The sequence below is a fragment of the Linepithema humile genome, chromosome 1 (assembly GCF_040581485.1).
Source record: "Linepithema humile isolate Giens D197 chromosome 1, Lhum_UNIL_v1.0, whole genome shotgun sequence".
Classification (NCBI taxonomy): Eukaryota; Metazoa; Arthropoda; class Insecta; order Hymenoptera; family Formicidae; genus Linepithema; species Linepithema humile.
This window is the reverse complement of record NC_090128.1, coordinates 34,425,972-34,453,450: the sequence shown is the minus strand read 5'-3', so window position 1 is coordinate 34,453,450 and position 27,479 is coordinate 34,425,972. Positions and strand designations below refer to the sequence as shown.

The 27,479-nt window shown below is 28.9% G+C and overlaps 3 protein-coding genes across 4 annotated transcripts; all 3 read left to right on the top strand.

Annotated features, from left to right (window-relative positions):
* Window positions 1–82: 82 nt before the first annotated feature.
* On the top strand, window positions 83–6,760 carry LOC105675660 (luciferin 4-monooxygenase-like). Of its 2 annotated transcripts, none has more exons than XM_012372954.2 (9): window positions 83–237; window positions 321–420; window positions 655–868; window positions 956–1,437; window positions 1,533–1,719; window positions 1,804–2,016; window positions 2,474–2,703; window positions 2,773–2,951; window positions 4,181–6,760. In XM_012372954.2, the coding sequence occupies exons 2-8, from the start codon at window positions 322–324 to the stop codon at window positions 2,944–2,946; spliced, it is 1,599 nt and encodes a 532-aa protein (XP_012228377.1). In that variant the 5' UTR covers window positions 83–237; window position 321; the 3' UTR covers window positions 2,947–2,951; window positions 4,181–6,760. The 2 variants fall into 2 exon arrangements, with proteins under 2 accessions (XP_012228377.1, XP_067204255.1); XM_067348154.1 differs by lacking the exon at window positions 4,181–6,760 and adding an exon at window positions 3,337–4,165.
* Window positions 6,761–7,659: 899 nt separating this feature from the next.
* Window positions 7,660–10,148, top strand: LOC105675677 (luciferin 4-monooxygenase-like). Its single transcript, XM_067348155.1, has 8 exons — window positions 7,660–7,808; window positions 7,893–7,992; window positions 8,141–8,354; window positions 8,446–8,930; window positions 9,014–9,200; window positions 9,285–9,500; window positions 9,730–9,771; window positions 10,027–10,148. Exons 2-8 carry the CDS (start codon window positions 7,894–7,896, stop codon window positions 10,029–10,031), a joined length of 1,248 nt encoding a protein of 415 aa, XP_067204256.1. The 5' UTR covers window positions 7,660–7,808; window position 7,893; the 3' UTR covers window positions 10,032–10,148.
* Window positions 10,149–17,342: 7,194 nt separating this feature from the next.
* On the top strand, window positions 17,343–26,195 carry LOC105675801 (uncharacterized). Its single transcript, XM_067348153.1, has 9 exons — window positions 17,343–17,532; window positions 21,555–21,672; window positions 21,788–21,919; window positions 22,613–22,820; window positions 23,108–23,574; window positions 24,093–24,270; window positions 24,380–24,601; window positions 24,760–24,989; window positions 25,118–26,195. The coding sequence occupies exons 2-9, from the start codon at window positions 21,649–21,651 to the stop codon at window positions 25,280–25,282; spliced, it is 1,626 nt and encodes a 541-aa protein (XP_067204254.1). The 5' UTR covers window positions 17,343–17,532; window positions 21,555–21,648; the 3' UTR covers window positions 25,283–26,195.
* Window positions 26,196–27,479: the final 1,284 nt, after the last annotated feature.

The window sequence follows — 27,479 nt, the reverse complement described above, 5'->3', positions numbered from 1 at the left end:
ATGCGAAGCATGCTCAGAACGCAAACTCTGCAGCGTTCCCCACCAAAATATTTTCATTTTGCCTAGAAACGTTTTCCATATTTTTTTTCTTACAACACTCTTAAGTCGAAATTCAAGCATAGTCAAATTAGTTGCGTTATAAGCAATGGTGGTTGCTTCTAACCTTAATAAAAGCATTTTTAATATTACTCGAAAATAAAAAGACGGATACATGAAGAAGCCATAAGAAAGAACAAGGTAAAAGATGCATATACAATTGAGATTGTAACATATTAAAGAAAATAGAAACATTATTAATAACATTAGCGTGTATTCTGTAGAATGGAACAACATAGGAGAGATATAATATACGACTTGAAATTCAATATTGGACGTTTAGTTTTAAGAACACTAAAAGCTACACCGAATTTTGTTGGTCAGGTAATAAAATTTTATTCTTATATCATGGAAATATGAATTCATTGTCCTCCGACATTGACTCCTTAAGGAGTCATTGTCGGTTAACAATGTCTAATTATGCGATTTTATTAGACATTGTCCTCCGACATTGACTCCTTAAGGAGTCATTGTCGGTTAACAATGTCTAATTATGCGATTTTATTAGACAATACGTACTGTACGATTTGATAGTAGCGTGATTGACACGTCTCGTAGGTGGAATATGGAACGGGAAGGCAAAGTACATTTCAGGAGATGAGAGAGAAAAGTGTGATGTGTGCATTATGGCTAAAGAAACAAGGTATTAAACCTGATGACATAGTAGTGATATGCACGAATAACCATTTTGATGCCTATATACCGTATCTAGCGTGTTTGTATATATGTGCAATTGCAAATCCGTGGGATGTTTATCTCACAAAAACAGAAGGTAAGTGAAAGATAAATTAAGATTTTGTTAAATATTTATGTAATTTATTTTTACAGTTATTTATTTATTTATTAAAAACACTTACAGGAAACTTAAGGTATTTTTTGAATCTATGCAAACCAAAGGTAATGTTCGTCGACAGTAAAATTGCTGCAACTGTTTATAAGACTGCTACGGAATTTAATTACTCTACAAAAATTGTAGTTTTTGATGAAATTGAAAAATTCGAATCTCTCCAATCAATTCTGAATAATAATTCTCATAAAGCCGAAATTAATAATTTCCACGCTTCTCGGGATTTAAAACAGAATCACACGGTGATGATATTGTTCACTTCCGGTACGACGGGTTTGCCCAAAGCTGTGAACATTTCTGATACAATTTTTACAGATTGGGCAAACGGCCAGTCTATCTTATCTCGTAATAGCATCGGTCTCTGGTTCGTATCCTTGGGTTGCATTATCGGCGCTGTTATGACTGTTCGTAGTGTGCTCTCTCGTGTTAAAGTAATAAAACCAACGCAATGTTTCTATTCAGAAGATATGTGTGACATGATACAAAAACACAGAGTACGTGTGCAATCAAATTTTTATTAAAAATTTAAAGAAATTTAATAGATGCAAAATATTTATACTTTTCTTAAACATATTTTTATTTATTTTAGGTATCTTGGGTAATTCTTGAAACTAATGTGTTGTATCATTTATTACCTTGTTTCAATTATGATCTCTCGAAGCGATACGATATATCGTCCTTAAAATGCATCATATTTGGTGGTTTTAGACTTTCTGGTAGTATTCACAAGAGATTTTGTAATGCATTGCAAGGCGTTTCTATCATTCAAATATACTGTATGTACACATTGCACCTGTAATTAGTAATAAACGAAATAGTGTAGTAATATTTATAAAATTTTAATTCTAAAATTTTCTTAGACACGACTGAAACTGGTATTGTCACGCAGCAGGGGAGACGTGAAAAATATGGCTGTAGTGGTCAGCCAGCTATAGATGTTAATTTAAGGATCATCAGTATACACGGCAATATGTGCAGTCCAATGGAGATCGGTAACATCTATTGCTATACTCTGAGATTATTTAACAGCTATTACAAAAATAGCACAGCTACACTTACTGTAGACATGCAGGGTTAGTTTACCTTTTTTTTTAATGATTTTATAACTATAATATATAATATATCTATCTGTAGACGTCTTCAAATATACATGCAGTAGCGCGTTTACCTATGGGCTTTTGGGGCTTGAGCCTCTGGGCGCCGAAGCGTCAGGGGCGCCACAGCTTCTATATATTCATAAAAAAATGTTCCATTTTCAATTATCTTCTTAATTGTGTTTCGGTAAAATTATATTAATAGGGAGGGAGGCTAGATCGAGGCGCTCGAAGATCACAAGCCCCTGAGCACAAATTTTACAAACGCGGCCCTGTATACATGTCATAAAATTCCAATATGTAGCTTTAATTAAAGATATTTATTATCGAATTTCCAATTATTTGAAGAAAAATAATTTAAATCTTGTAAAAATGTAAAATAATACAAATCGTTAATAAAGAAATAAAAGTTTATGATAAATGATGATTATTACAGGATGGTTCTGTACTGGAGATGTCGGTTTTTTCGATAATGATGGTGATATCTTTGTTCTTGATCGCAAAGTAAATGTTTATAATGGCATACATCATTGGATTATACCAAACCATATTGAAAACGTGTTAGTGCAGCATCCGCGTGTATCCAGTGTTCATATAATACCAATGTTATATCTAAATGAAAACCATCTAATGATATTTGTTGAAAAACTCGATCCGGAGGCACAGGTTTGAAGTCTTTTCTATAAAATTAAACAATTTTAATTATAACAAATTAACATTATTATTATGTTTTAGGTTGACACAAAAGATTTGACAGAATTAGTACGATTTTATTGTTGTAAAGAACTAATGTACTCTTTAAAATATAAGCTTCACTTTTATATTGTAGATGATATACCACGTGATTCCTCTGGCAAAATGGATCTATTGATGTTACTTCAATTAAAAAAAGACTGTTTACTTATATGAACGATGTAAGTAAAGACAGATATCGATCGATCTATATTGACATATGTGATGTATATTAATGTGTGCAACTATATATTTTTTTTCTTTGCGGTCATATAAAAGCGGTCATATATAAAGGATTTATAAATAATATAAAGATTTATTTATAATATAAATATATAATAATATAAAGATTTATTTATAATATAAATATAATATAAATTATATAAGTATATGTTTTATTTAATTATGTACATTAATTTATTTATATAATTTATATTTTATACATATGTATATGTATATAATTATTTATAATTTCATTTATATAATAGTATTTTCTTGGGTTGTATTAATTTTTTTTGCATCATAAATAAATTTAGTAATACATTTAATAATCTTTTTGTACTACAGATTTCCTTACAGTTGTACCGGTAATTATGAAAATGGATTACGTACAAAGTTTTGAAGAAGTATTTTTTCACTTATTTTGAATTATACTAATTTATGCAGTTAAAATATCTCTAAGCAAAAAATGTATGGCTTAGTCTGCTTTCGTAATTGGCAGCACAATTACCCAAAAATTTTATATTGAATGTATTAAATTTCTACTGTACAGGCATATTAATGTAACATGTTACATTAATTAATACAGACATTAATTGATTTTAATATAACGTTTACCAGTGTTATGTTAATATGCCTGTACTTTACTAAAATTGATTCAATATTCTGTATATATAAATTTGTAGTACGTAAACGTAAGCACAAAAAATTAATTTAATAATCGTTACAAATGTATTGTTGCACACATTACGAACACATTATTTTATGTGATTGACTATAAAATATCAATTTTAAAAATATGAGTATATAAAAATGTGTAAGAATATTGTTTTACAATTAAGAAAAAATCATTAATTTTAGTTTAATGAAGATATTAATAAAAAACATGCAGCATTATCTAAAAAATTTAATTAATTTTTTAATTTTAATAAAATATATCTAACATGATATATTTATCCCTCTTTTTGACTTTTCCTATTGATAGCTTATTTAGTTAAATAAGAATTTTATTTGCTTTTTTTATTATAATCATTAAACATAACATTTATTTTTAAGCTCAAAATCATCTTTGAAAATGAGAATATAGCGAAAATCATGTCGCACGTCGCGAAAAAAGAGTACTTGATTGTTTAATAAATAATTTTATTTATATATAATTTTATTATGCATGTTATTAACAATTTTCTTTCAGACAGCACAGATTTTTAAAATTCTGTGTGGTCCCGTTATCATGTTTTATTTATGGATTAAATAAATTTTAAGCTTTCCCTCGTAACACGTAGTTTGCATGACATAAACAAAGGAAATAAATGCTCAGGACATAAAAAAAAGGAAATGCATCAACTTCTTCTATAATTATGAATGCAGCTCTTGCAGCAGCGGTACAGTTGAAAAAAAATTGGGGGGAATATTATATTTTCAAACGATATACATCATTCTTATGTTATTTCATTGACAAATTCTGTTCTATTTTTAATTCACAAAGAGTATAATACGCGAATGGTTAACTAGTGACTAGTCAATTACAGTATTGTATAATTAAAGTAATGATTACAGAATAGTACAAAATATTTGTATACTAATTAAATCTAAATTTCTCTTAATAATCTTGTATGATAATTATATTTTTACGATAAAAATTTTATTTTCCAAAAATTTATTACAGATAGATAAGATTATATATAATTTTGTACGTTCCTACAAAGAAAACTCCATGTTTTAAATAAAAAAAGATGTACAATATTATTTGTGCAAGTTATTACAAGATAAAATCAATGGTAACGAGGACATATTTTGTCTGAGTTGCTTTGCTTGTAACTAATCGATTGTTCTAGCAGCGGCGTATTTGTACATTATATTTATTTAAGTGTGTCAGAGCTTGTTTCACCAATGCATCCATTAAACGTTATTACCTAAACCCTCCTCCTCTATCTGTGTTATAATCAGAGTTAGAAAAAGAAAGTAGTTAAACTGAATATATAGGTGGAAATAACTCTTTCAGCATAAGCAACACTTATAAAAGACAGCATGCGAACAAAAAAGACCAAACAATGTTCAATTGTACATTTTACTGTAGGCTAACATATCCCGAGTCGAAATTTAGCGTCTCTTTTAATGCTCATACAGCCTATATGAACCTATTTTTACGGAATTAGAACTTAGAACTCCTCTTTTAAAACTTGATCTCCTATAATTTGATGTTGAAATACTACTTTAAACCTATAAAGCCTCACAAAATAGATTGTATTACTGCGAGAACTCCTCCATTAAACCTCGAACTTTTATCTAGTATATATATATATATACTAGATAAATTCGACCTATAAAAGTTATTATAATGTTTAATCATAAAGAAAAATATTTAATTCGTTGCATTTCCAACTTTTATTAATATTGATACCTTTCCGTTTCCTTCTTCAAAATAGTGATATGATATCTGAAAAAGATTCAGCGCAAAAAAATTTTTTTAAATTAATTTTTTTATTAAATGTTAACTATTTTAGATGTACTCGTTAAAATTCAAATAAGAATGAAAAACTATACGAGCAATATGCATAATGTGGTTGTATTTTGATTATTGCTTTATTAAGTGATACAATATTATCAAACGTTTCAGTCTTAATTTGGACCTTTTTCTGTATAAATATTTCTGTCTATAACTATACTTAATAATATACTCTTAACTATATGTATTACATATACTTAATAAATAATATTTAATTCAATAAATATTATGTAATGTTTTTAGTATCTTATTTTATATTTAATATCTTAATTTAATATTTTTAATATAATCACAAAGGTATATGGATTTTCAGCACTAGTTTTATGATATTATCAAGAAATTCTAATGATTGTGCAAAAATCTTCACAATAATAAAAAAAATTACTAACTATATAATTTTAATTGATGATAATTTTTAATAACATAGAATTTTTAAAAATATTAGAAATTAATACTCAATAGTTGAATTTTGATATTATATTTTGATATTATCAAGAAATTTCTAATAATTACAAATTTTCAAAAGATAATAAAATTCAACTAAATGGTATTGATTAATGATATTTTTAAATTGTATGCTATTAAAAATTATCGTTAATCAAAATTATAGTTAGTATTTTTCTTTATTGTGAACATTTGCAGTCATTAGAATTTCTTGATAATATCATAAAAGTAGTGCTGGCAAAAAGGAATCTATATATTTTCAGGGTCTAAAGCGGGTCAACGGAGGGTTTTAACTAAACCCTACTTTGAAGCTTTAGCAGGAAAAAAGGAAATTTCAGACATATTGTAGCGCCAAAATAGGTGCTATTATATACATACGATACAATGCATAACATCTACTTTGACTCTCTTATGCCTACCTCAAAATAAAAGATTAAGGTTCAATATAGGTGCTAAATTTCGACTCGGGATTTTACTACTATTTTAATGCTGAATTTACACACACACATATATATATATATATAGTGAATAATAATTCGAACTTTGAGCCAAGACTTTCTTCATATGCAATGCCTGGGTGTATACGCAAAATAAATCGATATAAATCTGATTATTAATTCATTCACACAACGTTGCCGGTTTTTGCGTAGGTGAAAAAAAATTGTACATTGTAATACATATTTAATGCCTTTCTGCGTTGCAGAAACAAGAACTGTGCAACAAATTAAACGAATTGAGGCAAAATCAGAATAGGGACAGTGCGAAAATAGTCGAAAAATGTAATGAAATGAGATCAGCCGCACGTGAGGCTTTCAATTCGATGATGGATGAGAAACGCAAGAGAGGCATCAACTACATTTACAGATCGAATTTACGTACAACGATTACGTACAACGTGAAATAATAAAAATGATGTGTAAGCTGCCGAAATCATGAAGGAATCGCGCCAATTGAAATTAACACTGGCTAATCAAAAGCAAGAAGATTCGAAGCGCAGCGAAAAATTTATTTGATTCAAGAAATCAAACGGATGCAAACGACTCGATCGAAAGAAAAAAAAAGAAAGAAAAAAAATAATGAAAGGAAAACAGCAAAAGTATTTAATTATAATTCATGAGATCCAGAATATTCTTTTATTATATAAATGGAATTATTCAAACATCTAATTATACAATTTGGTTCTCTCGTATAAAAATTCTATATTTTACTGATATTTTCTTATTTATTGATTTAAAATTAATTTGATCATGTGTAATATATATAAAAATATGTAAAATACATCAAAATAAATAATGTAACATCAGTTGCTTAATTATTTTAGATATATTAAATTATCTGTGTTTTATTATTATAATAAAATTCTCAAGGTAAGTAAACATAATTTTTGTGAATAAATCAAATTTTTGCCAGAAAATGTTAGTAAAAAATAATACATTACAGACGAACTAATCTTAAATTAGCACTTTTGAAATATAGATATTGCTGTGCTCATGTGCTGACTGCACTTATACAAAATTTTTTTACATGAAGTGATTAATTATATCTATTTTAAGTAATATCAATAATTTATTAACTTTAACAATAAAATTAGTATACAAAATAAATTTTACAAGTTTGTGTTACTGAATTATTGAAGCCAACAGATGCGAAGCATGCTCCACAGCGTTCCCTATCAAAATATTTTCATTTTGCCTAGGAATGTTTTTCACATTTTTTTCTTACAACACTCTTAAGTCGAAATTCAAGCTTAGTCAGTTTCGATATTAGCAGTGTCAGTTGCTTTTAATCTCAGTAGGGGCCATAAATCATTTTTAATATTACACAAAAATAAAGATACGGATATATGTAGAAGCCATAAGAAAAGAACAAGGTAAAAGATGCACATACAATGAGATTGTAACATATTGAAGAAAATAGAAGCATTATTCATAACATTTTAATGTATATTCTATAGAATGGAACTATCTAGGAACGATATAACATTCAACTTGGATTTCAATATTGGACGTTTAGTTTTAAGGGCACTAAAAGCTACACCGAATTTTGTTGGTCAGGTAATAAGTTTTTATTAATAAAATTTTATCTGTTATAATATGAAAAAATGAAGGAGTTATTTGTTAGTTAACAATGCCGAATTATGCGATCTTATTAAACAATACGTACAGTATGATTTGATAGTAGCGTGATTGATACGTCTCGTAGGTGGAATATGAAACGGGTAGACAAAGTACATTTCAGGAGATGAGAGAGAAAAGTGTGACGTGTGCATTATGGTTAAAGAAACAAGATATTAAACCTAATGACATAGTAGCGATATGCACGAATAACTATTTCGATGCCTACATACCGTTTCTAGCGTGTTTGTATTTAAGTGTAATTGCAAATCCGTGGGATACATATCTCACGATAATAGAAGGTAAGTGAAAGATAAATTAAAATTTTATTAAATAATTGTAAAAGTAATTTATTTTTACAGTTACTTATTTATTTATTAAAAACACTTACAGGAAACTTAAGGTATTTTTTGAATCTATGCAGACCAAAGGTAATGTTCGTCGACAGTGATATTGCTGCAATTGTTTATAAGACTGCTACGGAATTAAATTTTTCTACAAAAATTGTAGTTTTCGGTGAAATTGGAAGATTTGAATCTCTTCAATCAATTCTGAATAATAATTCTCATAAAGACGAAATTAATAATTTCCATGTTTCTCGGGACTTAAAACAGAATCACACGGTGATGATGTTGTTCACTTCCGGTACGACGGGTTTGCCGAAAGCTGTGAACATTCCTGACACAATTTTTATAGATTGGGCAAACGGTCGGTCCATCCTATATCGTAATAGCATCGGTCTTTGGTTCGTATCCTTGGGTTGCATTATTGGCGCTGTTATGACTGTGCGCAGTGTGCTTTCACGTGTCAAAGTAATAAAACCAACACCATTTCTTTTCTATCCAGAAAATATATGTAACATGATACAAATGCATAAGGTACGTGCATTCAAGTTTTTGTTGAAAATTTAAAAGATGCAAAATATTTATATTTTTTTTAAATATATTTTTATTTACTTTAGGTTTTTTGGGTATTTCTTGAGACTAATATGTTGTATAATTTACAATCTTTTTTAAGATGTGATCGCTCAACACGATATGATATATCTTCCTTGAAATATGTCATTTTTGGTGGTTTTAGACAATCTGGTTCTATTCACAAGGAATTTTGTGAAGCATTGCCAGGCGTTTCTATCATTCAAATATATTGTGTGTATACACATTGCACCTGTAATTAACAATGAACAAAACAGTACCACAATATTAAAAATTTTGATTCTAAAATTATTTTAGACACGACTGAAACTGGTATTGTCACACACCAGAGGAGACTTGAAAAGTATGGCTCTAGTGGTCAGTCAGCTATAAAAGTTAATTTAATGATCGTTGATACATACGGCAATATGTGCGAGCCAATGGAGGACGGTAGTATCCTTTACCATACTTCGGGATTATTTAACAGCTATTATAAAAATAACACAGCTACACAGATTGCTGTAAACAAGCAAGGTTAGTTTTAACTTTTTTTTATTGATTTTATAACTGTAATATATAATATATCTATGTATAGATGTTTTCAAATATACACGTCATAAAATTCCAATATGTAGTTTTAATTAAAAACATTTATTGTCGAATTAATTATTTGAGAAAAACAATTTAAACTTTACGAAAATATGAAATAATACAAATCAGTAATAGAAGAATATACATTTATGATAAATAATGATTATTACAGGATGGTTCTGTACTGGAGATGTCGGTTTTTTCGATAATGATGGTGATATCTTTGTTCTCGATCGCAAAGTGAATGTTTATAATGGCATGATGTGTAGTATAATACCATTCGAAATTGAAAACGTGTTATGCATGCATCCGAATGTACACATTGTCTATATAATACCTATGTTGTTTCTAAATGAAAACCACCTAATAATACTCATTAAAAGAAAAAGTCCGAATAAACAGGTTTAAAGCTTTTTTTATGAAATTAAACAATTTTAATTATGACAAATTTTATATTATTATGTTTTAGGTTAAAACAAAACACTTGGTAAAATTATTACATCAGCATTACGGTTTTGGACTAATAAACTCCGTAAAATATAAGCTTCACTTTTATATTGTAGATAATATACCACGTTATTCCAATGGCAAAATTGATCTATTAATGTTACTTCGATTAAAAAACGATTTTTTACTTATATAAACAATGTATGTAAAGAAAGATGTCGATCGATCTATATTGACATATGCGATCTATAATAATGTATGCAACTATATATTTTTTTCTTTGCAATCATATGAACGATCTATAATATAAATATGATATAAATAATATTATATAAATATAAAAATATATATGAATATAAATAATATATAAGATAATATGTGTTATATATATATATATATATATATTTATATATTTATATATAATTTTATATAATTACATTTATATAATAATATTTTCTTGAGTTATATCAAATATTTTGTATCATAAATATATTTAGTAATACCAAATCAGTAACGTTTAATAATCTGTTTGTACTACAAAGTTACTTACAATTGTACCAATAATTATGAAAGTGGACTAAGTACAAAATCTTGATAAATAATTTTTTCTCTTAGTTAGTATTATATTGATTTATACAATTGAAATACTTCTAAGAAAAAAATGTATGACTTAGTCCAATTACTTTTTGTAATTGGCAGCACAATTAGCCTAAAATTTTATACTGGACGTTTCAATTTTGTACTGTACAGGCATATTAATGTAACATTTATTAATGTAGTAATTCATCACAGTAATTTATATTAATATGACGTTTATTAGTGTTAATATGTATTTTACTAAAATTGATATAATATTCTGTATATATAAATTTGTAGTACGTAAACATAAGCACAAGAAATGGATTTAATAATCGTTACATGCACTGCGTACATATTATTTTATATGATTGACTGTAAAAAATATAAGTAAATAAAAATATGTGAAAATGATTATACGTTTCAAAATTTTTTTAGAAAAATCATTAATTTCTGTTTAATGAAGATATTAATAAAGCATGCAGCATTAATTTTAAAATTTAGTTAGTTTCTTTTATTTTAATAAAATATTTATATTGTGATATATTAATCCTTCTTTTTGATTTTTCCTAGTAATAGCTTATTTAGTTAAATAAGAATTTTTTGCTCTTTTTATCACAATCTTTTAACGATAACTGATACATTTTTGTTTCTCAGGTGAAGCTCAAAATCATCTTTAAAATGTCGATGTAGCGGAAACAAGACGCAAGTTGCGAAAAAAAAGAAGTTGATTGTTCAATTGGTCTTGGCCACGCGTCAGAATTTAAAAGTTTTTTAAAAAATATTTTCTAGATACACAAAACATCATAATGGTCAACGAGTTTTTTCAGCACGTCGATTGCTAATCAGGATAAAATCATTCTGCTTGTTCAAAAGCATTCTTACATCATATTCTACGGCAGTTAATAATATTTTATAATTTAAGAAAGACATAAAAGTAATGTTGTTCAGAATCTTCCGATACATTAATTGCACAGTAGTGCCGATTCGTACGGTTTACTTTTAAGGTGTAAATTATTTGTGAGGAATATAATGAGGAACTGACACGTATGCTGATCGAGAAGTATAATGCGCGTACAATTTTAATCATAATTACTAAGTTGAAAATTTATTTCAATAATATTGTCGAAAGCGCCAAAACCATTACAAATGTTTAGGCGCCTCTACGCTGGAAATCACTCGCGCGACCCAAAGTTGCAAAAAAGAAGTCATACTTTTTTGTATCGCCATCACGCGGTTAAATGGAATTTTACAAGCAGGCAGCATTGAGTCAGATAAGGACGGGTCGTCGTAGACCGAGCGGTCAATTTTTATACTTTTTAGACACATAAAAAATGATTGTGCCTTTTCAATAAAATTTTGCGCCTTACACTAAAGCGTATATTGCGTATTGCCTAGAAGCGTCTTCTGCTATCACACATAGATAGAATAAATAGCTGCAATTCTTACTGATTGTGCATCCTGAAGAAAGATTTCTTTTATAAATATTGTTTACCTTTCTGGAAAAAAATCGTTAATCCTTAAAGAAAATAACAGTAGGCGGTATATTTATGAGACCGCACTTGCGTGAAGCAATGATAAAAACTTTACTTTTTAATAATAGAAATGTCAATGTAGTGACTTCAAATATAAGCATAAAGTAGCTATACAAATACGGATCTTTTTTATATCTTTGACTAATTGTTTCACAGATTATATAAATAGGAATGAGAAAGCTGTGATATTGACTGAACTATAGTTGTAATTATAATTATAGTAGGTACCTATAACTATAGTTTAATAGTTGACACTCTACAAGTGCAATAAAGTAGGTTTTAGCGGTTAAGTGATCTTAAACGCAAGGCTGAGAGTGATCGACATCGGAAAAAAAAAATTAAACTGGAATAAAATCGAAGAATTCTTGCACAAATTACTATACATAATGATACACAAGTATCACAATCTTTAAGCTATCTGGAAAACATTGAACGTTTCGAGTTTGCTTGGATAGCGCATATGTGTTTCTCTTATATTGTATAAATAATAATGATATCCGTTATTACAGTAAAGATGACAATTTTTATATGTAGTGATATCATGGAAATCATCGAGGTCAAAGAATTCATAATTTATACAAGTAATTGATGTCAAGAGAATGCGATTTAAAGTAATGCTGCCATTTGCGAGACTGCCGTGCCTATAGATAGTAGTTGTTGCATTTTTAAACAGTATACGTCGATATTCGACAGTTTATAGCACATTGAGAAATAAATTGTAAAGTCTTGATAGTCTTGTCAATATCGACTTGACAATATATAAAGCTTCTTGAGAGAGCTATTAAGTGCTGCAACTATTCTTATCCCTAAAATCCTTAAACTTCCTTTCTTAGAAAGGTATATTCTTCTAATTTTCTTGCCAACTAAATACTCCGAATTCTTGGGACAAAGATCCAGCTTATGCGTTTAGCTTTTAGCTCTCGTTCGCAGCTTTAATGAGCAACATCAATTTGCAATCCTAAATAAAAGTCTTACAGATAGGGGAGGGTTTCGTTTGCCTACAAATTGATTGTCTACAGTACCGATTGTCAACATCCCATTTGTCCACATTTCGTTTGCACACAAAAATGATTGCCTACAGATCGGTTACCTACAAGCTATATTACACACAAATAAAAAATTAAAAGCCAAACGCTCGTTTGCACACACGACAGTATTGCGCACAAGTCACATTGCACACAAAAATTATTGCCTACAGTACGATTGCCTACAAGCTCTATTGCGCACAAATAAAAAATTAAGCAAGGTCTACCCGCATCGCCCGGTGCTTTAGATGCAAAACTAGGTCTACAATTATACGGTTTTACATGGGTTTGCAACTTTTCGCGCAAAACAAGGTCTACTCCCATTGCCCGGTGCTTCGGCTGCAAAACTAGGTCTACAATTATACGGTTCCACCGGGCGATAGAGGTAGATTTTGCTTTGTGCGGAAAGTTGCAAACCCATGTAAAACCGTATAATTATAGACCTAGTTTTGCATCCAAAGCACCGGGCAATGCGGGTAGACTTTGCTTAATTTTTTATTTGTGCGCAATAGAGCTTGTAGGCAATCTTACTGTAGGCAATAATTTTTGTGAGCAAACGTACGTTTGTCTTTTTATTTTAATTTGTGCGCAATAGAGCTTGTAGGCAATCGTGCTGTAGGCAATAATTTTTGTGTGCAAATAAAATGTGGACAAACGAGATGTCGGCAACCGGTACTGTAGGCAATCAATTTGTAGGCAAACGGAACCCTTCCTACAGATAGTATTTGGTTTATTTCAAAATATTGATCACGTTGCAAATAAACACGTAACAAAGTGTAATAAAATTTTATTTACATAGAAGTTCTTCTCGTTGCAACATTAAAAAAAGATGCATATTTCGTTCTCTACATGTATATTTTGCATGTATATGCAGATTGATTTACAATTGGTCAAGTTAATTATGCCGCCTCTCTTATCACAAATATTTTCGCATATCTTAGCAATACGCAAATGTGTATTGCACACAATAATGTAAGCAGTAAATTATTTTTTAGATTTCTTTAAACTTTTTTTAAAGAAGATATTTATTTTAATGACTTTGCTAATAAAAAGATTACCTCTTTAGACTTTTGCATATATATATATATATATATATATTTTATAATTGATTTATTCTAAATTATTTACATTTATTCACATCTACTATAAATATTTATTCTTAATTTATACACGTTGCAATACAAATTGTTGAGATTATATTCACGTAATGGATCTTCGATTTGTTACGATCGGTTTGTAATAAAAAAACTTTTTATTTAAGAATTCTCACAACAGTATTTATTTTACAGCGAGCGCGTTTTACAATATCAGGCAAACGTAGATAAACACACCAGAAATGAACACAGAGCGTAGCAGTAACCTGGAATTCCACGTGGCAAATAAAACAAGAAAAGTCATTATTATCGATAATTGACAAATTATAGTGACAAATGAGCGACAGATAGACGGCAAAAATCGAGCAAAATCTTTTATTATTTTGTAATTATAAAATTAAAGAAAAAGCTATGCAAAAGCCTGAGCTAGAACTAGTTGCTCAATAAATTATATTAATCGGTAAGTAACATTACAAACGTTTTGGCACATATGTTTTGGTTCTCAGTTTGTCCTCAGTGTACAATAAAACGGAAAACAGAACTATAATACATATAATAATATAAACGCATGAACGCAAAGTTGTCAACAGCGACGGTTACGTAGAGAGTTAAAGTTTAAAATGTATTATTATCTTAAATACATTATCATTTTAAATGTGCTGTGTCGAATTTTACTGATTAATGCAGAGAAAAACCAAATATCGGTTCGCAAAAGTCTAAGGATATAAAAAGTCAAAAAGGTGTTAAAAAATTAAAATTTCTTGTTTCGATTTCTTGTCAGACTATTTAAAAAAAAATTTTTTTTTTATAAAGTATTTGGCCGCCTATTCATTTTGAATGATGAATTTGGACTTTTACCTTTATATATATTATTTTCACTGACTCTACATTATTAATTTTTTAACACCTTGGACTTTTTATATTGTAATGTAAAAATTGTATTTTGCATAAATACTAACATAATATACTTTTAGCCAAATTTAACATTAAATAATACTAAATACAATAAAAAAATTATTTACTTTTATTGAGTATACTTATTATACTTTATAATTAAAAAAAATAATATTTGTTAAATTAGATTAGAGCGCTTCTTCTTTCCTATCTACTTTTGTATCTACGCTTCTTTTTTTATCTACTCTTTAGTTAAATTGAATTTAATGAAATTTAATTTTCAATACATTAAAATTAAAAATTAGAACTTTATCGAAATCTCCAGAACTCAGATTTTAAAATTAAGTAAACTTATATGACCAATGTATTATACTTTAATGATATTTTAATGATAATTAACATGTTGTTATGTCTTACATCCTGCACGATCTTTCCTTTGCGCGATTATCCCACAAGTCCAACAAAGTTCGAAGGTCTCAAAAATTAAATCTTGAGATTAAGATAAATAAAAATCTTTTGGAAACAGAGAATTTTTCTTTCCATGAAAACCGAACACGCATATACCCGTTTAATACCTCAAATAAGACCCTGAAAAAATAATAAAATAATGAAAAATTCCTCAGAACCAAAAATTTTTTTCTGAAAATAAAAATCGAATCTTTATGTACCTACTTGCATAAAGCTTTGAATTAGACCTTAATACTGCTATATCCGAGCGAGGTAAACAAAATCCGCTCGGTGTAAAGAACTTTCAATCTTTATCATTCAAAGGATGACGAAAATAAAAAAGGAAAGTGAATTTTCGATTTCTAAAAGTTGTTTGTTCAGAAAATTTAGATAAGCCAAAAAACTAGACGGACAAACATAAACCGGATGTTTAGTAAAAACGTCCTCTTTGAATTTTCGCCGACAGTCATGTTTAGAAAGTTCCTAAAAATAAAATTTTACAACATTCCACGCCAAATACTACTCTGAGCATCCTATCTCTTATTTGTTGAATCTTTATTTCTTCCCACTTTAGAACAACCTTTATCCTCATGATTTTTTATTTGTGAATCGCATTTATTCCTTTCTTTATTTCTGAAGAATCTATCGATTTTCATTCGTTGGATCCTTTGGTTTTCTACTATGAAAGTCATTCTCATAGATTTCATCCTTCCAATTTGCTAACGAATTTTACAATCCTCGCCTACGTTAGAATTTCCTTGATGATTTAAAATCCTAATTCGTTCCCCACGACAAGTTCCCATAATTTAAGAAAGCATTCTTTTTCCAAAAAATCAGGGTATATAAAGTCGAATTTTGGACGCGACACTTATTTACGGACTCATAATTTTCGCCGCATATAGTTTTTCGCAGCTACGTACGGTCTTTGTATTTATAATGTTCACAGACTTATAATTTTTCGCCAAACTTATAATTTTTCGCTGCATACATAGTTCGGTTGGCTCGCGAGTTATAACTATTCGCTACCCAGTGAATGACCAGTGTAGTGCCTTTCTCTGGTGAATTGTAAATTGAGGACCGCTCCACCTCATCTATGAGAATCACTCGCAAGGACTATCCCAGGAATTTATAGACACACAGCTACTAAAAACGTCAAGTAGTAAGTTTTAGGATTAGTTTTTTCTTTTCGATTCGCAGATAAATAAACGCATTTTTAATTTATCATCTTTCACATTCACTTGCTTTTTTTTCAGTTTTTCTTTAAAGTCTACAACAACTCTTAATTTTTAATTTAAACTAAAATTCCGATCTCTATTTCAAACTTAATTCGAGCAAGCTTAGAAACTCTTCGAATCTAGCTTTGAATCTCTGTCTTTGTCTATCTCAATTCTTTCTCTCTTTCTCTTTCTCTCTCTCCCCTCTTCTCATTCCTCCCATCAGCTAAAAATTCTACAAATTTGACTTGAATAGTGCCCAATTTAAAAATTTAGAAATCCATTTAAAATAATATTCAAATTAAGTATTAAAAATATTTATAAAAAATGATGTAATCCAATACCGATAGTTTTATCAGATGCGATAAAAATACATTTATTGTTAAAAAGTTTTCGATATCAGACCTGACATTGCCTTGAATCAAATGTCAGTTGATCAAATGTTAGACTACAAGTCGATCGCGTAACCGAACTGCTGCCAAAGAGAGGGGTAATTTCCAGATATATATCTTGTACCTGAAGCAGGTAGTAGAGTGATTGAATGTTACCAGTCGACTATAGTCCACGTTCATACGTACATCGTCGTTTACCGGTCTCCGTTGTACTTAATGAAAGTAAGAACTTGATCTTCAAGCAGTGTAAGAACTCCTTTCAAATGTGAAATTTTCTCTATCCCTGAAATTGACGTTTTTGATTTTCGCTCAAGTTCAGTAACTTTTTCCTCTTTTGAATTATAATCGAAGGTATAGTATACACCCAAGAATTTATTTCTTTCTATCGCAGTGTGCAATATTTATTTATTTATTTAGCTTAGTTACGTATAATAGTTTATTTAAGGTCGAACTAGAATATATCTACAATATTTCTTTTTCTAAAAAAATATTCGCGTTATGCTATCTTTGAGAAAATACCATACATAGTTAACAGATAATATTAATCACAAAATATATATATTTTTTTTTCAAAATGATATTAAAATTCTTCTCACCAATATTTTTAGACGATTAATCATCTACGTTCACTTTTATTCTTCCCAAACTTAGTCCTTGTTTATAGCTTTGCAAAGCAACAGTTCCGAAAGAGATTACAAGTCAACATGCAGATCTTATCATAAAATTCAAATATAAAGATTAGCATGTGAATATCTACAGTCTCGGTAAGATACTTTCTTTTAAAAATGTATTTAAGATTGTAATTTTCTAGGTTTTTGGTCTTTTTAATATTACAATCTTTCTTATTATTGTAACAATTTCTTTTTGTTATAACAGTAATCAATAATTCAAAATAATATCTTGTTATATTAATATCTAGAAACAAAGTGTATCATTTTAAACAAATACATAAACTTATAAATATCAAATAATTCGATACTGAAATTATATTAGGTTGTGTAATAAATAAATTCGGATTTTTTATTAGGTTTTTTTTTGAAAATTTTAAAAAATTACTAATTACACAATTTTACTATTACATAAACTTATTAAAAGGTAACAATTTCGTATCATGGAGATAATATGGATTTCTAATAGAAATCTATTTAATATCCATCGTAGAGATAGATGTAGTATGGAGTTATGGAGATTATATGGACGTCCATTGGATGTCATGTTCTGTGTGGGTAGTAACGAATATTGTTAGGACATCGTCGATGTCAAACGTTTCGGCCATCTTCAGTGCTAACGTTACAAATCTGTTTAGTAGAAAGATTGTGGTTTTAATTCATCATTAATAAAATTATTTGGAAGTAAAGTCACAAATGTGATTGCGAGATAGTCTTGTTTATGTAGGTGTTAACAGAATGTCACCCTGTGAGACAGTTGCTGTGAGACAGTCGAGAACATGGTGACATTCTGTTAACACCTACATAAACAAGACTATCTCGCAATCACATTTGTGACTTTACTTCCAAATAATTTTATTAATGACGAATTGAAACTACAATCCATCAAAGCTCTATGAAATATCTATGGAACATCTATGATGAGCTCCATATGATATCTATGAATATATCTAATGGATGTCGAATGGAGGTATGTAATGCGGAACTGTGGATGTCTAGTAAACATCTATAGGAGATAACATGGATATCTAATAAAGGTTTTGAATCTCCATGATAGACATCTGGTGGATATCCATTAGAGGTTTTTGTTCCGTGTGGGTATTATTGTATATTGTTTTGTTATTCATATAAGCCCGCTATTCCTACCCGTTATTTATATAAGCTCGCTGTGATAGGTTTTTTTTTTTTTTTTGGTCGCTCGAACTATCGAAAAAATGAAATTTTGGAGAAATATGAGGGCCTCCTTAAGATCATAGCATAGAGGCCACAAAATAGTACATTCAGCCCTGATTATATTAGTTCTATTATTAACAATAACTCATACTGACATATTGCATAAAGAAAAAAAATTTTTGCTGCAGTAAAATCGTTATTATTATTGCACATTCAATGAAACAGAGATTATACTTTATGTATTAATTATTTAATATATTAGAAATGGGATTTTATCCGAGTGATCGGCGTGCCCTCCTTATTAGATACCGCTTTTGGGTATGCTCTTCTAGTTTTAGTTTAATTTGTTTATACTTTTGTGTTACACGTTTCTTCTCACATGTTTATTATTCTTCTTGAATAAACAAGATTATAAAATACTTCGCCGTGTACATTTGACTAGCCTTGACAGGTTATGAGCTCAGCAACGTATTAAAACTGCGAAAAATTAAAGAAGTGAAAATTTCGACAAAAATATAAGTAAAGTCTTTGTTGCAATAATCATGGCGACAATAGCGAGCACGCAACACATCGAAAAATTAGACAAGACGAACTTCGAGTCATAGAAGTTAACAATGAAGATTGTGCTAATTTGCAACGAATTGTGGTCTTACGTAAATGGGACAGCAGTAAAGACCGAGCAAACCCAGACCGAATGGACGCTAAAGGACGAAAAGCCATTGGCATTAATTATGTTGAGTATCAAAAGCAATCAGTTAAATCATACAAAAAGAGTTCAGACGTCAAAAGAAGCTTGGGACACATTGGTGCAGATGTATGAATCGAAAGGTCCGGTAAGAAAAGCTGTTTTATATAAAAGATTGTATCGTATGGAACTTTTGCAAATAATGGCATCGTATATTAATACGTTCTGTAACGTGGCCGAAAAATTAAAAGAGGTAGGAATACAAATATCGATAGAATTATTATCCATTATGATCCTGAATTCATTACCAACCGAATACGAGAATTTTTATGTAGCAATCAAGTCTAAGGATGAAATACCGAGCATTGAGTCATTAAAGGCAAAATTAATAGAAGAGGAAGCGAGATGGTTAGAACATGACAACAAACACGCCATTTATGAAGATGAGAACGACACCCTCATTGCTAAAAACAAGCACAAATCAAACAAAAATACACATGCCAAGTGCAAATCAACGCGATATAAAATTAAAAACAAAATTTACAGGTAAATGTTTTAATTGTGGTAAAATTGGAAACAGAGCTTCTGATTGCAAGTGTACAAAGAAACAAACTACAAAAAAGAATGCAAAAGATGTAATGTCAGCAACTCAGTCTTATCTATCTTATCTTTTGAGTCGTCAGCAAGTCAGTGTTATCTTTTGAAACATGCAAATCGACCAAATGGTACTTAGATAGTGGAACAACATGAAATATGTACAACAATTCCAAAAAATTTTTTGAGTTGGACTATACAAAAAAATGTGAAATTCACTGCAGAACATCGGACGGAATCAACAGGAGCAGGTACTGGAAGATAATAATGCAAATCAAATTATGTTACAAAATATCTTATTAGTACCAAAGTTTAAAAATAATCTGTTATCAATGTCATGTATGACAGATCGAGGTTATACAGTCACTAAAAATTATGTTACTTACAAGTTAAACGTAAAGACGGAACCGTTGCAATTAAGCCGAAAAGGCAAGGCCAATTATATGTAATGAATGAAGACTAGCCAACATACGCAAATAATGTGACACTACACAATTCATCGAATACAAACGACAAACAATTGCGATAAAAGATACGGACATTTAAATTTTCCCGAATAAACTAAAATTAAAAGACATGGTGATGAATATGGACATGAAACCAACTTGTGAACAGTTCGTATGTGAAATTTGTGACAAGGAAAAGATTCATCAACTATCATACAACGATGCTGTTAAGATAATAAACAAGATTATAAAATAGTTTGCCGTGTACATTTGACTAGCCCTAACATGATATTATAGCAAAATCGATTTTATTAATAAAATGAGAAACTTTTGCTAAATAAATTTGTTATACGAGTTATTGTTCATATAATAATTGTTTATATAATAATAAGTTTATATAATAATTATATAATAATTTTTTATACGAATCTCTATTGCTAAATCAATAGTTTAATATTTGCACGAGTAACAGCTTTGGCTCTACTTGCCCAGAAAATTTATGTTTAATAATTTTTAAATTAAGGACTAGTATAATTCATTTTACTATTAAAATTATTAAATTATTAATTACTAGTAAAATTATTATTCTCAACAGACTTTTTTTCTTATTTATGTAATAATTGAAAAATTTACGAGGCTTTGTATGCTATATATTAAAAAATCTTTTCCTGCGTCATATAAATTTTTTAAAATTACTTAATATATAACAAACCAAATAAACATGACGCTACAATCTCGAAAGGAATCAATTTTTTATTGTAGATATTTTTTTTATTCTATCTTATTAGTATATATTTATGTTGCAAGGATTTTATTGAATAACGACGAGGTGTCTAACCACATCAGTATCTCACACCAGGATCTCGTACATAGGATCTGAGACTTGGTTATTTAAATCAAGATGGTTACGGAATCGGAGAATAATGTGAGCAGTCATGCGTAGCTAATTTTTTTATCGTTAATATAATTAACACAGTGACACACATAAACTTCAAAAATATTGTAACATTTTAAAGAAAAAAATTTTTCTTTTTTTTTAGACTAAATCCAAGAATTTCACCGTAGAAAATAATGTTTACATAGGCGAAGTGGTATCTTATACGAGTAATTATAAGAGTTTCGGAGAGATGATCTGGGATAGCATTAAAAACAATGGAAATAAGATCGCACACGTGAGTAAACATTTATGTGTAATATCGATATACGAAGTGTTTAAAACAATTATATTATATTTTATAATTAACGCTTATTTTAATTTACATTAATTCATTTGTAATAATGTTTGATCTATTTTATGGATAGCAAAAAGATTTATTAAATAAAAATGCAAAAATAAAAGCACGCTTAATGAAGGATAACGTTTTAATGAAAGTTAATTGCGATACTGATTGCGACTGATGATACGATCAGAATTTGTTGCAATTCGTTATCAGTGCATTTATAAAACACATTAAATAGATTTGTCTCACAAACATTTTCATTTAAGAAAAAAAAGAAATTCAAATAGAATTATTTAAAAATTAATCACACGTTTGCATAGACATTTCTTTTACTTGCGACCGGTTTGATATTAGTAGAAAATATAAAATTTATATCTGCATTTGATTCTACAACAGCTTATCATTGAACAGTCAATGTTTCAAAACAAAATAAATAAGCGAAATTTGGAATGAGATTGCTTGTGATTTTCCGTATTGAAGCATATAAGTTTTATGTTGTATAAATACTTGAGAAACTCAATTTGAGTGAGAAACTGCTTATGAGAAACTACGTAGAATAATCCGGATGTTCTTTTAATTTTAGCTAAAGAGTCTACGACGGATTTAAAAGGAAACAGTCTATATATAACAACAATAATGTTACAGTTGGATGCTCTCACGGAAGAGGTGGTCACATATGCGGAGCTGCAAGATAAAATTGTGAGATGCGCGTTATGGCTACAAGAACATGGAATTAAGACGGACGATGTTGTGACTGTGTGCACCAACAACCACCTGAATTCTATCGTGCCATGTTTGGCGGCGAGTTACATCAATGCGATTTTTAATACATGGCATGAACATTTGGACTTGCGTAAGTCTGATAATACTTATAAAATCGTACATTTAATCGTGTCATGATGATATGACAATTTGTATTTGATTAGACGGAACATATAATCACGAAGAAATAAATTAAATACATTTACAAAGTATTTAATTTATAACTATGTAAAAAACTCCAATAATAGTAAGCTAATAAGTGTGTTTTTATTTAATGTGTATTTTTTATTCTTTTTTTTTATTATTCAATTTTTTTTTATTATTTAATCATAATGATAATACTTAATCTACTCAAAATTCTGCATTGTTTGCCATTAGAAACTGCGCTACACTTTCTGCAGCTGTGTGAGCCAAAAGTGATCTTCTGCAGCAAGCTATCCTTGGACATTATCCAGAGTGCGATAATGAAGACGAATTACGATCCCATAATAGTAGTATTCGGCAATCATCCTGACGCAATTCCGTTCGCCAACATTTTGAACAACTACAGCAATATGGAAGTGGCGAATTTCCGATATGCCAAGCTCGACAACATAAAGAGAACGGTGTGTATCATACATTCATCAGGCACCACAGGAATGCCAAAGAGCGTTGAACTGTCCAATTACACTCTGATGATGATTAGCATAGACCAGAAATTCACCGCGGTGACACTTTGGTTTACGACTCTTTATTGGATTAGTGGAGTGGTGATGAATGTAAGGTCAATCACGCAGGGTGCAAAAGTAATCATTTATCCGGAATTCGATGAGGAAATGACATGCAAATTGATTGAAAAATACGAGGTGAGAATCGTGAGCTGGCAATAGAGATACAGTCCTCAAAAAATCATCAAAACTATAAACTACTACTTTATTTATAGAAACTTTATTTTTATAGAAGTAATAAAAACAAAACCTTAAATTCTTATTTAGTTAAAAAGAAATGTTAACTGACCTATATTAAAACATCTTTCTTGATGCAGATTTTTTGGTAAATAATAATAATAATAATTTATTTTTCTTTGCAAATTTTGTGCAAAAACTGCGTCAACAAATTCAAACACACTTAATATTAAGTTCAAAGTTTATTTATTATTCAATCATTATTGCCATTAGCATTATAAACAAAAAAATCTAGTATGTGATTAGTTATATGTTGAGATAATAATATATAAAAATATAATTTATATTATAATTTACAATGTCGTACTATAAATTTTATAGAACAAGCTGTGTGTTAAGTATGTTAAGAATTAGATAAACTGTTTTACAATTATACAACGGAATGCAACGTTATGATGCAACTTTAATCTTATCTTTAGATTGTAATGCTTTTTCTAAGCACGAGTATGATCAATCGATTTCTCAGAGCGGGTTATGTAAAGAAGTATTCATTACCGTCGTTAAGAATCATATTTGGCGGTGGTGCAATTCTCAAGCCGAAATCTCAAGAAGAATTGAGACGTCTTTTACCGCACGTCGAAATACTTCAAGTTTACGGTAAGAATCGTAGCACAATAAAATTTGGAACATGATATTTTTTTATCAAAAAATCTAAAACAAAAAAATTTATTGTAACAAGTTCTGTATTATTCATTCACTTGTTTAGGAATGACGGAAGTCGGCGGGGTGGCAGTGAGGCAAAACCCGAATCATAAGAACGGGTCTTGCGGAACGGTAGTTCCAAATGTACAAATAAAGATCGTGGACCCGGAAAGTGGAAAAGTCATGGAACCGAATCAATCGGGAGAAATATGGATACGCTCGAAGAACATGATGAATGGTTATTACAAGAATCCTGAAGCGACAAACAATACAGTTGATAAAGACGGTAAGAAAATTCTTCTTCTCATAACACTATTAATATTATAAAAACAATAGATTATTTACATATTAATCAAAATAATTAAATACAATTTTATTTTGTTAAATATTAGATTACTAGAATAATAATAATATTATTAAAAATAAATTGGAATTTTTTTCTAGGATGGCTACATTCAGGTGATATTGGTTATATCGACAGCAATGGAGAACTTTTTATTTTTGACAAAATAAAGGAGCTTATGAAATATAGGAACTTTCAAATATCACCTGGAGAAATTGAGGCTGTATTACAGTTACATCCAGGAGTGTTGGAAGTTGCAGTAGTAGCGGTACCTCATGCAACAGACGACGAACATCCTCTTGCATATGTTAGCAAAAAGCCCGGCTTCAAGGTAATCTTGTTGTAAATATAAGGAATTAACAGAGCGGGAGTTTATTTATTGTAGATAATAAAAGAATTAATATTTTTTAAGAATTAATATTTTTTCGAAAGATTTTATTTAAAAAATTGTTTTTATAGGTGACGGAAAAAGAATTGATAGATCTCGTTGCAAGTAAAATGAGTGATCAATACAAATTGCGTGCCGGAGTGATATTTCTGGATACTTTTCCGTACACAGGTTCTGGGAAAATCGCAAGGAAGGATTTAAGAGCAATGGCTAAAAAACTAGAAAAAGTAGAATAAAATGATATTAATTATAATTTCTTCACAATGGTGCAGGATTTATTTAGTAGTGTCATTTTCTGAACTTTGCCAAAAACTTTTTTCCTGACTTAGTAGTGTCGTTTTTTGAACTTTGCCGGAGACACTACCGCGTCTCCTGATATATACATAGAGTAGATGAAAAAAAGCTAAATTCTTAAATTTCATATTTAATTTATGTATATTTTTATGCGAATTAACAATAGTTATATATTATTTTTTTCATAATTTTAAAATGTTTTAAAATAACAAGTCTTTAATAGTTTTATAAAAAAAATACTTAATATAATTTCTAACTAATTTTAAATTTTTAATTGACAAAATTAAACAATTTTTTTGTATATAAATCTAGTTCTTAACAATAGACACAAGCCAGGTTATGGCTTTGTGAATGTTTGTTAAGGTTTAATTAACCAAATTTAAAAACTGATTAAATTAATAAACAATTGTACAATTTTTAAATATTATTTTAGATGCATAAAATAAGTTCGTAAATCTTTGTCATATAATGATTACAACAAAATTGCGTAACTATTTATTTGCAGAGTATTACATATAAATAAAAGTTATTAAAAAATATTTGATAATAAATTTTGATTATTTTACGTAAAATTATTATATAACAAAAATATTATTTGGCACCCAGTGAAAAATGACAAGTCAAAAATACATATATCAGCCGCGTATAGACGTCTATAAAGGTCTATTAAATGTCTATGAAACGTTTCTTAGACCTGTATTTCTCACTGTGCATGTAAGTAAGGGCACAGAAAAGTATGTGTGTATATTAACAGTCATAGAAATTTTGAAATATTGTCAAATGTTAAAATTTTGTAATTTATTGCAATTAATTAACGACAAAATCAAATGTAATAAATTAGTCATAAGTCTTAAATTTCTTTCGGATATCCTTGTGCTTTTGCCCCTTTAAACATAGCTACAAGGGAATCCAAAGTCTTCTCTTCAGATAGGATAAATTGATTAGAAGGCAGCAAGAAACCATAACAACCACGATTACGCAACTCATATGTGTACACAATAGGTTAACCATAAATATCCCTAATATAATCCGAACTAACTCCAGTACACACATCTAGAAAAAATTTTACAAAAATAATATATTTAATTGGAAACTTTTATCTCACATTTATCTGGTTCATTTTATTTCAGTTTATTTCAAAATATTTATCACATTGCAAATAAACACGTAACAAAGCGTAATAAAATTTTATTTACATAGAAGTTCTCCTTGCAACATTACAAAAAGTTGCAATTTTCATTCTATTCATGTATATTTTGTATGCATATGCAGATAGATTTACAATCGGTGTATCAAGTTAATTATGCCGCCTCTCTTATCACAAATGTTCGCGCATATTTTAGCAATACGCAAATGTGTATTGCACACAATAATGTAAGCAGAAGATTATTTTTTAGATTTCTTTAAACTTTTTTTAAAGAAGAGATTTACTTTAATGACTTTACTTTAATGAAAATATTACCTCTTTAGACTTTTCCATATTTTATAATTGTTTTTGATTTATTCTAAATTATTTACATTTATTTACATTTACTATAAATATTTATTCTTAATTTATACATGTTGCAATACAAATTGTTGAAATTATATTCACGTAATAAATCTTCGATTTGTTACGATCGGTTCGTAATAAAAGGACTTCTTATTTAAGAATTCTCAAAACAGTATTTATTTTACAGCGAGTGCGTTTTACAATATCAGGTAAACGTAGATAAACACATCAGAAAAGAACACAGAGCGTAGCAGTAACCTCCACGTGGAAGTTCCACGTGGCAAATAAAAAAAGAAAAGACATTATTATCGATAATTGATACAAAACTAAAAGATAAATAATTGCAATAAGGTATAAATGATCATTAAATATATTTTCTTTTTCTCAACACTAATAATTAAAACAAATTCTTTCAAATTGATTTAATTACCAAATTTGCATTTTGTTAAAAACAACTGTAGTAAACAACTGTATATGTACTGCCAAAGCAAATACAGTAAACAACTGTAGTAAACAACAAATTATAATACATTTTTTAAAATCACAATTTAATTATTTTATTTTTTAGAAATATTATAGTTCTTAATACAGTTGATTCCAACTAATAAAATAGCCAGTTAATTGGGGCAACCGTTTATTTAAAACAA